The 12,174-nt window shown below is 42.5% G+C and overlaps 1 protein-coding gene across 2 annotated transcripts in view; it reads right to left on the bottom strand.

Annotated features, from left to right (window-relative positions):
* Positions 1 to 12,174, bottom strand: part of prkacba (protein kinase, cAMP-dependent, catalytic, beta a) — a 188,093-nt gene that overhangs the window by 26,024 nt on the left and 149,895 nt on the right. For both annotated transcript variants that reach the window (XM_060830646.1, XM_060830645.1), the window contains exon 4: positions 1,726 to 1,824. In XM_060830646.1, the coding sequence (XP_060686629.1) occupies positions 1,726 to 1,824 (99 nt within the window). The remainder of the gene's footprint in view (positions 1 to 1,725; positions 1,825 to 12,174) is intronic.

Raw genomic sequence — 12,174 nt, 5'->3', positions numbered from 1 at the left:
CACACGTATCCTCACATACGGATGAGGAAGGATAACACTTCGAATGGGACAACACTACTTTCTCCCCACCCCTACCCTCCTCTAGCTTATCTCTCCACGCTTCAGGCTCTTTGCCTTCATTCCTGATGAAGGGCTTTTGCCCAAAACGTCGATTTTGCTGCTCCTCGGATACTGCCTGAACTGCTGTGCTCTTCCAGCACCACTAATCCAAAATCTGGTTTCCAGCATCTGCAGTCATTGTTTTTACCACATCCATCCTAGGACAAGCCAAAGAAAGACATGCACGAGAATTCCTAGAAGCATGGCATTCCAACAGGAACTTTATCAATAAACTCGAGTTAGACCCCATCTACCACCCCCAAACACTGAGAAAAGGAACAGGAATTGACTTCACCACAGGAAATATCACCACCACAGGAAGTGACATGACCAACCCAAAGAAACCCAAATAAATAAAAAGCAGGAATTTTCAGTATTGCTTCACCTGAGGTCCACAGAAGATGTTACCAAGTAGGGAACGAAACATCTGGAAATGAACCTTCCAGCTCAGCAAGCAAACCTACATCCAAAACCTCAAAATGAGCCACAAATCTTCTCAAAACTCGCTAATCATACTCATTGTATGTACAGAGGGGAAAAGGAAAATGGTCTTTTTGTAGGTGGGCCATTCTTCACGCATTGCACTGTAATAAGAAGGGTCACAATCCAATGTCATTAAAGCACTGTCACAAAACGGTGTTGCTTTTCTCCTGCAAAGAAACTTACTTGCCAATGCTGATATGAAAGATCGTGCAGACAATCCCAAAATAATGAAAGCGAAAGTCATTATAAACACATCCAGCTGCACAAAACACTAGTTGTACTATTAAAATCTAACTGGGCAAGTAACATCATGTCTTCTGTAAAGTGAACAATGCCTTTTAAAGCTATGGAAATTAGCATGCTTTCAGTTTGCGATTAGGTGATAATTTGTGGAATATGTCAAACACCAATTTATGTTGAATATAACACCTTTATTTCAGCATCAACGATATCATGCTATTATCAAAACATTACTTGCAAACAGAAAGGAATGGAGTTGTGCACAAGGGGATTAATATGCAGCTTTCGTTTACAGCCCATAAGCAACTGATTAAAGTGTAATGAAGGGATTAGTTAATATTTATAAGGAAAACGATTATTGAAATATAACTCACAGATTTAACAATAGAGGGGAGGCAACAAATGTCTAGACTGTTAAAGCCTAATGAAGCATCAATAGCAGAAGTCACTTGTTAATAGGTTACAAATAGCCACACTAGAGCCTCCATAATTAAATCAATATATTACAGATTTCCAAACACATCAGGAATGCATCAAAATCGCAATAATGAAAAACATGAACAATCCATGACTTGCCAAATCTCACGACCTTCCACTGAACAGAATTTGAAATCAGGTTTTATAAAATTGAACACAAGTTTGTAACTCTACACCAGCATCTACATAGAGTTCCTTTAGTTTACCATCAAACAACTAGTGGAAAAATTCAGTTTTTACAGCAGAGTTTCAAAGAATGATCTTTTCCAAACCTCTTCCAGTGCATTACAGGCTTCACAATTCTCCCAGCTGAGCAAATAGCTAATAAGTTTAAAAGGTTTTAAAATAAACATTTTAACTTAAATGAAAACAGAATGAGAATAGATGTACAACATTGTTCTTCTGATGTCTGAAATGAATATTTACCTTGAAGGAATACTCCAATTTCACAAGAAATGGGAAGTTTACAGCCTGCAATATTCTTTTCTCATTGAGTGTGTGTTCTATTTGCTTCAGTTTGACAACCTAAAGAAAAATAATATTACTTAACATTTCTGAAGGGATCACCATGCAAGTTTAATTCATAGGAGGATATAGTTAAGGCTCAACCATTTAAACATGAAATGAAGTTCAGGTTAACCGATAAATCTGTATTCAATGATCATACTCAAAGAATTCTGCTCAAAATTTGATATCCGGCCTTCTATAGGGGTGGAGAAGGGAAATGAGTCTTGTCTGTGGGTTTCAATTTGAGTCAAATTAGCATGCAGAGATAGGCAAAATATTGCAAAATTTGTTCACACCAGTTTTTTTCTTTCCTCTATTGCTCTTTGGGGCACAGGGTAAGGTGTAATATTGTTGAAAACAAGACTCATCACACTGTCTCCTACACTAGCTCGCTCTTTCACAGGATCTGAAAACTGTGAAACTCCTTACCTTTCAGTGTTCCCTTCCTCCTATAATCTACAGGCTTTTTAAAACGGGATCCTGGCATCACCTAATCACTGCGTGGCAAGTTAGCTCATCTTCTCTACTACTCTTTTCAACTTTTGGTCCTGCATAGTGTCCTGCACTATGAGCCCTGGCCTCTCACATTTCACCTAAGTTCTCAATAAAAAAAGACAAGAAATAAATAAGAACATTAAGTAGACAAACATTAACTCTGAAGATTCACTATTAAAGTTTGTTTCATAAAAGCCCCATACAAGTCATTCTCAAAAGTGACTGGAGTAGTAGACAGTCTCATTGTTTGCTGTTTTTCAGGGTGATAAATATTAGACAGAGCCACATTTCGAACAATCCTTACTGGGAAATGCATGTATAATAAAACAAAGAGAAAGTGCATATGTCAAAATAGGGTTGACCTTGACTATAGCAAGGCCCATACATTGAATCGGTATGTGAAAATGGCAGCTGAAAAATGTGTTGCTGGAAAAGCGCAGCAGGTCAGGCAGCATCCAAGGAGCAGGAGAATCGACATTTCGGGCATAAGCCCCTGAAGAAGGCCTTATGCCCGAAACGTCAAATCTCCTGCTCCTTGGATGCTGCCTGACCTGCTGCGCTTTTCCAGCAACACATTTTTCAGCTCTGATCTCCAACATCTGCAGTCCTCACTTTCTCCTATATGAAAATGGCAACCTGGGAGGAGTATGAAATGGTTCACATGGATCAGAACACCATCCCATCATGTATTAGAACAATCTGGAGATTGGAGGAAAACCAAAACTAAATTTATATCCTATATTTAATATGCCTAGCACCTTGGAAAGGTTACACAAGCAATGTAGAGTTTTAAATTGAGCCACAATTAATAGAGCAGTTAGTAGTCGGTATGTTCGATAGCAGACGACAAAGTGACTACTTTTAATTCATTTTCCTTCCTGTGTCCTTAGAATGTGTTTAGCATACTAATCATGCCATTGATAACAGGAGGGAGCAGGGACATTAATGAGATTGCTGTTCACTTTGTATGGATACATTGTTTCAATTTAATCCCACTAGTATTAGCAAGCTAGTTTATCAGAAAACTAATATTGCTTTTGATTGGCATCGAGCACCTTAGTGTTCAGTGGTGTGGTGCAAATGCTTAGCTCAGTGTGAAGTGAATGTTTAGCACATGGCTTTCACTGATTTTTACACTCAGTCCCCACTCCACCAACTGCATCCTTGTGGTTAAGCTTACTTAGCACATTGGTGAAAATAATTACATTTATGGCACTGTGTTTTAATGCACAAATGAATTCTGGTTTTTTTGTCTTAATTTATCACCTCAAATTGCTCTGGTCAAAGTGGTAGGTTTATGCTCAGCAGGATGTCAAACTATGGATACGGGCCCAAAAATAACTTTTTCCAAACACAATGCAAGTTTGCAAAGACAGAAATGTAGCACAGCCAGGCTCAGTGTTCTTCAGTAGGAAAATGGCCAGCATCCACCATTGCACTGCACTGAATAACTATGTCATTTCATATCATAATCTTTAAACCCACCACAAATGGAACAAACATCATTCATTTGAATTGTAATAGATTTAGTCAAGAACCTGCAGCCACTGTGTTTGTTTGCAACAAAATGGAATAAAAATTCTCTGTAGCTAAAGAGCACGCAAAGTTAGATAGGATTGTCTGAAATTCGAACATGTACATTAGCAAGAAAAATAAGCCATTCAGGTCCTTCAACCTGCTCTACTTCTTTATTTAAGTATTCCTGCAACCAGAATATTGCAAAATCTTGAATTAAATATTTTTAACTTGATCTTGGAACAGAATTCTAACTTGTGCTCACTTTGGTTTATGACACTCACCATCTGTTTCATTGTAAGTCATTGATCTGAATAATGTCAAAATATGTTGTTGTGGTTCTGTTCACAGAGCTGAGAATTTGTGTTGCAGACATTTCGTCCCCTGTCTAGGTGACATCCTCAGTGCTTGGGAGCCTCCTGTGAAGTGCTTCTGTGATCTTTCCTCCGGCATTTATAGTGGTTTGTACCTGACACTTCCGGTGGTCAGTTCCAGCTGTCCGCTGCAGTGGTCGGTATATTGGGTCCAGGTCGATGTGCTTATTGATTGAATCTGTGGATGAGTGCCATGCCTTGAGGAATTCCCTGGCTGTTCTCTGTTGTTTGCCTTGTCCTATAATAGTAGTGTTGTCCCAGTCAAATTCATGTTGCTTGTCATCTGAGTGTGTGGCTACTAAGGATAGCTAGTCATGTCGTTTCGTGGCTAGTTGGTGTTCATGGATGCGGATCATTAGCTGTCTTCCTGTTTGTCCTATGTAGTGTTTCGTGCAGTCCTTGCATGGTATTTTGTACACTGCATTGGTTTTGTTCATGCTGGGTATCGGGTCCTTCGTCTTGGTGAGTTGTTGTCGGAGAGTAGCTGTTGGTTTGTGTGCTGTTATGAGTCCTAGTGGTCGCAGTAATCTGGCTGTCAGTTCGGAAATACTCTTGATGTATGGTAGTGTGGCTAGTCCTTGGGTTGCGGCATGTCCTCGTTCCGTTGTCTTTCCCTTAGGCATCTGTTGATGAAATTGCGTGGGTATCCGTTTTTGGTGAATACATTGTATAGGTGTTCTTCTTCCTCTTTTTGCAGTTCTGGTGTACTGCAGTGTGTTGTGGCCCTTTTGAACGGTGTCTTAATGCAACTTCTTTTGTGTGTGTTGGGATGGTTGCTTTCGTAGTTCAGGACTTGATCTGTGTGTGTGGCTTTCCTGTATACCTTTGTGGTGAAATCTCCGTTCGGTGTTCTCTGTACCATCACGTCTAGGAATGGGAGTTGGTTGTCCTTTTCTTCCTCTCTAGTGAATCGGATTCCTGTGAGTGTGGTGTTGATGATCCGGTGTGTATTCTCTAGTTCTGTGTTTTTAATGATGACAAAGGTATCATCTACATATCTGACCCAGAGTTTGGGTTGAATTTGCGGTAAGACTGTTTGTTCTAACCTTTGCATTACTGCTTCTGCTATGAGTCCAGAGATGGGTGAGCCCATGGGTGCGCCGTTGATTTGTTCATATATTTGGTTGTTGAGTGTGAAGTGTGTTGTGAGGCACAGGCCCAGTAGTTTGAGTGTGCAGTCTTTGTTGATCGGTTCCCCGTCTTGTTGTCTATTCTGTATGTCCAGCAGGTTGGCTATTGTTTCTCTGGCTAGGGTTTTGTCGATAGAGGTGAACAGTGCCGTCACATCGAATGAGACCATGGTTTCTTCCTTGTCCATGTGTATATTTCTGATGATGTCCAAGAATTCCTGTGTTGACTGCATAGTGTCTGGATCTGCTGATCAGGTGTTTCAGTTTCTGCTGTGGTTCTTTAGCCAGTTTGTGTGATAGTGTTCCTGGTAGTGACACTATGGGTCTGAGTGGGATGCCTGGTTTGTGCACTTTAGGTAATCCATAGGATCTGAGGGTGTTGCTGCCTTCAGGTTTCATTCTCTGTCGGTCAAACCTGGTTACGTGTCTGTATTTTTGGAGGTTCCTCTGTGTTGTTTATCCTATTGGGGAGCTGTGGGGTGGGGTCAAACTCCTTCTTTAGGTAGGTGTTGGTATCTGCAAGTAGTTGTTGTGGTTTTTGGATGTACTCTGCTTTGTCCAGGATGACCGTCATTCTACCTTTGTCTGTTGGGAGTACGATTATGTTATCGTTTCTTAGTGCTTTTAGTGCTTCCCTCTCCTTGGTGTTGAGGTTGTGTTTGTCTTTTCCTATTCCTAGACGTGATGGTACAGAGAACACCGAATGGAGAATTCACCACAAAGGTATATAGGAAAGCCACACACACAGACCAAGTCCTAAACTACGAAAGCAACCACCCCAACACACACAAAATAAGTAGCATCAAGACACTGTTCAAAAGGGCCACAACACACTGCAGTTCACCAGAACTGCAAAAAGAGGAAGAAGAACACCTATACAATGTATTCGCCAAAAACGGATACCCACGCAATTTCATCAACAGATGCCTAAGGGAAAGACAACGGAACGAGGACGTGCCGCAACCCAAGGACTAGCCACACTACCATACATCAAGAGTATTTCCGAACTGACGGCCAGATTACTGCGACCACTAGGACTCATAACAGCACACAAACCAACAGCTACTCTCAGACAACAACTCACCAAGACGAAGGACCCGATACCCAGCATGAACAAAACCAATGTAGTGTACAAAATCCCATGCAAGGACTGCACAAAACACTACATAGGACAAACAGGAAGACAGCTAATGATCCGCATCCATGAACACCAACTAGCCACAAAACGACATGACCAGCTATCCTTAGTAGTCACACACTCGGATGACAAGCAACATGAGTTTGACTGGGACAACACTACTATTATAGGACAAGCCAAAACAGAGAACAGCCAGGGAATTCCTAGAGGCATGGCATTCATCCACAGATTCAAATAAGCACATCGACCTGGACCCAATATACCGGCCCCTGCGGCGGACAGCTGGAACTGACAACCGAAAGCGGCAGATACAAACCACTATAAATGCCGGAGGAAACATCACAGAAGCGCTTCACAGGAGGCTCCCAAGCACTGAGGATGTCACCTAGACAGGGGACGAAACACCTGCAACACAAAGTCCCAGCTCGGCGAACAGAACCACAACAACGAGCACCCGGGCAACAAACCTTCTCCCAAACATTGAATGTCAAAATATGCAATAAAATATTTACCAATGTCATTAAAAAAGGTAAAAGAAAACTCTTAAGACTGTTAGTGATCAGGCATTTACCTTAACCTTTTCTAAAAAAAAACCTGCTCTGAATATGGCTGGTTTCTACATGACATATTTTTGTTTTTAATTTCTTCAGAAAGCTTTAACCATACAACAGCATGCTTCAGAATTATACATTTGTCTTTCATCTGCAAAATACTAAATATTTCAAACACTCTAAACTCAAAAATCAACAGCATTCAACATTGCAAACTACATCAGATTTTAACTATTTTCCCCTGATAAATGAAGTATAGTGAAGATGGTTTTATCCGGGGAACTTACCCAGTGCAGCAATTCTGAAGGAGGGTTATTGGCCTTGAAAAATTAACATTTCACAGATGCTGCCAATCCTGTTGCATTTCTCTAGCACTTTGTTTTTGTTTGTTTCAGATCTCCAACAGATGTAGTTCTTCATTTCCTACCCTTTTTCAGGTTGCCTCAATGAAACTCCACTTTAATGTTGTGAATATAGCTCGGCCAGTATGCATTCTTAGCAAGAGGACTGCCATTTTGTATGTTACGATTTAAAGGAGTTGAGTAAAGCACTTGAGATAAGAAATCAAAAGATGTGGGAAGAGGGGAAAGGGGAGGAGAAAAGCACAGGGAGGAGTCATATAATAATGGGGGGGGGGGGGAGAGAAAGAGAGTCAGGAGGCTGAATGACCAACTCTTAATTCTATTTTGTGGAGGTGCTGGTGTTGGGCTGGGGTGGACAAAGTCAGAAGTCATGGACACCAGGTTATAGTCCAACAGGTTTATTTGAAATCACAAGCTTTGAGAGCGCTGCCCCTTCGTCAGGTGAAATTTCAGCACGCCGAAATCTTAGAGTCATCGAGATGTACAGCATGGAAACAGACCCTTTGGTCCAACCCGTCCATGCCGACCAGATATCCCAACCCAATCTAGTCCCACCTGCCAGCATCCGGCCCATATCCCTCCAAACCCTTCCTATTCATATACCCATCCCGATGCCTCTTAAATGTTGCAATTGTACCAGCCTCCACCACATTCTCTGGCAGCTCATTCCATACACATACCACTCTCTGCATGAAAAGGTCGCCTCTTAGGTCTCTTTTACATCTTTCCCCTCTCACCCTAAACCTATGCCCTCCTTTCTGCACACCCCGACCCCAGGGAAAAGGCTTTATCTATTTTCCTATCCATATCCCTCAATTTTTTAAACCTCTATAAGGTCATCCCTCAGCCTGCGACGCTCCAGGGAAAACAGTCCCAGCCTGTTCAGCCTCTCCCTGTAGCTCAGATCCTCCAACCCTGGCAACATCCTTGTAAATCTTTTCACAACATCTTTCTGATAGGAAGGACACCAGAATTGCATGCAATATTCCAACAGTGGCCTAACCAATGTCCTGTACAGCTGCAACATGACCTCTCAACTCCTGTACTCAATACTGACCAATAAAGGAAAGCATACCAAACGCCTTCTTCATTATCCTATCTACCTGCGACTCTACTTTCAAGGAGCTATGAACCTGCACTCCAAGGTCTCTTTGTTCAGCAACACTTCCTAGGACCTTACCATTAAGTGTATAAGTCCTGCTAAGATTTGCTCTCCCAAAATGCATCACCTCACATTTATTGGAATTAAACTCCATCTGCCACTTCTCAGCCCATTGGCCCATCTGGTCCAGATCCTGTTGTAATCTGAGGTAACCCTCTTTGCTGTCCAATATACCTCCAATTTTGGTGTCATCTGCAAACTAACTTACTTACTCTTATGCTCGCATCCAAATCATTTATGCAAATGACAAAAAGTAGAGGGCCCAGCACCAATCCTTGTGGCACTCCACTGGTCACAGGCTTTCAGTCTGAAAAACAACCCACCACCGCCACCCTCTGTCTTCTACCTTTGAGCCAGTTCTGTATGCAAATGGATAGTTCTCCCTGTATTCCATGAGATCTAACCTTGCTAATCAGTCTCCCATGGGGAACCTTCTTAAACGCCTTACTGAAGTCCATATAGATCACATCTATTGCTCTGCCCTCATCAATCCTCTTCGTTACTTCTTCAAAAAATTCAATCAAGTTTGTGAGACATGATTTCCCATGCACAAAGCCATATTGACTTTCCCTAATCAGTCCTTGCCTTTCCAAATACATGTACATCCTGTCCATCAGGATTCCCTCCAACAACTTGCCCACCACCGAGATCAGGCTCACGGGTCTACTGTTCCCTGGCTTGTCTTTACCGCCCTTCTTAAACAGTGGCACCATGTTTGCCAACCTCCAGTCTTCCGGCACCTCACCTGTGACAATCAATGACACAAATATCTCAGCAAGAGGCCCAGCAATCACTTCTCTAGCTTCCCACAGTATTCTCGGGTACACCTGATCAGGTCCTATAAACCTGTTGGACTATAACCTGGTGTCATCTGACTCTACTTTCTATGTTTTGCGCCTGCAATGTCAATGTAGCATTGAGTGACTCGATTGATGCAACGTTTGCAGCCAACAGGAAAACAGCACTGAATAGGTAACAGTTTCCACACACTCAAAGCAACATTGACATTTTCTTTAAACTTGAAAATTTTTAATTGTATGTGCAAAGTGTCTGAGAAGCCCCTTCCAAACAGCATCTTCGCACCACGTGCTGTATCAGATGAAGGCAGCAGCACACCACCATCTTCTTGTGAGCAATTCGGAATGGGTAATAATTTACAGTCGAGCTAGCGATGCCCAAAATCCACGAACGAATAAAGTATCAGCTTTATTCACTTAGAAACTGCACTTCTCTTTTCTGAATCCGGCTCACCAACCTTTGCCTGCTGGTTTGGTTTTATTCACTTGAGGGACATGGGCATTGCTGGCTGACCAGCATTTATTGACTGTCCTTAGCTGCCCTTGAGAAGGTAGTGGTGAATTGCCTCCTTGAACTGCTGCAGTCCACTTGTGAGTTGACTGACAATGCTGTTAGAGAAGGAATTCCATGATTTTGACCCAGTGACAATGAAGGAATGGCAATACATTTCCAAGTTAGGATTGGGAGTGACTTGGAGGGGACCTTGAAGGTGGTGGCGTTCCATGTATCTGCTGCCCTTGTCCTTCTAGAAAGTAATAGTCATGGGTTTGGAAGGTGCTGTTTAAGGATGTTTGCTGAATTCCTGCAGTGCATTGTGTAGATTGCACACACTGATGCAACTGAGTAACAGTGGTGGAGGTAGTTGATGTTTGTGGATGTGGTGCCAATCAAGTGGACTGCTGAGTTCTGGATAGTGTCAAGCTTTTTGACTGTTGTTGGAGCTGCACCCATCCAGGCAAGTGGGAAGTACACACAGACAACTCTTTATCCAAAATCCAAAGTTTTTTTGGTGAAGTTTCTCACATTAGGATGGTTGTTTGGCATGCAAACAGTTAACACAATTCCACACCCATTCAATGCGTGTCACTCAGATGAGAAATGTGGGGAGCATGGCCCAGCACTGGCAGGTCTCAATTCTGTCTCAGACCCATTACTCAGTCAGTCTGCTGTTCAGTTAGATCTTTTAAAATTTCATCGTTGAACTGTCGCTTATTCTGAAATTCGAAGAATTCTGAATTCTGAAAACCAGTTGGTCCCAAGCATTTCGGATAAAGGATTGTGTACCTGTATCCCATCACGGTGTTGACTTGTGCATTGTCGGTGATGGATGGGCCTTTGGGGAGTCATGAGGTACGTTCTTCGCTGCAGCATTCCTAGCCTCTGACCTGCTCTTGTAGCTGCTCTGTTTATGTGGCGATTCAGTCAATGGTAACCCCCAGGATTTTGACAGTGGGGGAATTCAGTGATGGCAACTTTATTGAATGTCAAGGGTTAGTGGTTAGATTGTTTCTTATTAGAAATGGTCGTTGCCTGGCATTTGTGTGGCTACGTGTCAGCCAAGCCTGGATATTGACCAGGTTTTGCTACATTTGAACATGGACTGTTTCAGTTTCTAAACAGTCAAATTTGGTGCTGAACATTGAGTACACAATGAACATCTCTACCTCTGACCTTATGATGGAGGGAAAGTCATTGATGAAGTAGCTGAAAATGGTTGGGCCTAGGACAATACCTTCAACTCCTGCAGAGATGTCCTGGAGCCGAGATGTCTGAATCCCAATAATCACAACAACCCTCCGGTCTGTCGGGTATGATTTGAGTGTTTGACCCCAGTGGCCACTGATTCCAGTTTAGCTAGGGCTCTTTGATGCTACACTCGGTCAAATGTGGCCTTGAGGTCAAGGCTTGTCACTTTTCCATCACCTCTGGTATTTAGTTGTTCAAATTTGACCCCAGATTATAATGAGGTCAGGAGCTGATTGGCCCTGGCAGAACCCAAACTGGGCATCACTGAGCAGGTGCTTGTTAATGACACCTTTCATCACTTTACTAATGAGAGTAGACTGATGCAATGGTAATTGGATAGGTTGGATTTTTCCTGCATTGTGTGTATAGGCTGTACCTAAAGAATTTTCCACATTATCGGGTAATGCCAGCTTTGTGACTGTACTGGAACAGCTTGACTAGGGAAATGGCAAGTTCTGGAACACAAGTTTTCAGTACTATTGCTGCAATGTTATCAGGGTCCATGACCTTTGCTGCATCCAGTGTCGCATTCTCTTGACATCATGCAGAGTAAATTGAAGTGGTTGAAGAATGGTATCTGTGATACATGGGACTGGAGGAGGCTAAGATGGATCATCTACTTGGCACCTCTGGTTTAAGATTACTGCAATGCTTCAGCCTTATGTTTTGCGCTAATATTTCTCCCAGCATAAAAGATAAGGGTATTTGTGGATCCTCTTCCTCCAGTGAGTTAATTGCCTACTACCATTCACAACAGGATGTAGCAGGACTGCAGTTTAGAGGTGATCCATTGATTGTGGGATCACTTAGCCCAGTCTATAACTTGCTATCAGCATACCAGCAATTCTGTTTGGCAACTTCATTAAATTGACATCTCATTTCGGTATGCCTGGGGCTGCTCCTGCACTCTCCACTGAACCTGGGTTGATGCCCTAACTTGATTGTAATGGTTGAGTGGAGGATATGCCAGGTCATGAGGTTGCGGTTTGTGGAGTACAGTTCTGCTGCTGACATGTGCCTCATGGGTGCCCAGTCTTGAATTGCTAGTTCGAACTTTGTCCCATTTGGGGCAGGGTGAGAGTGCCACACAACACGAT

This window comes from Hemiscyllium ocellatum, chromosome 9 (assembly GCF_020745735.1).
Source record: "Hemiscyllium ocellatum isolate sHemOce1 chromosome 9, sHemOce1.pat.X.cur, whole genome shotgun sequence".
Lineage (NCBI taxonomy): Eukaryota > Metazoa > Chordata > Chondrichthyes > Orectolobiformes > Hemiscylliidae > Hemiscyllium > Hemiscyllium ocellatum.
This window is presented reverse-complemented; position numbering and strand designations above follow the sequence as displayed.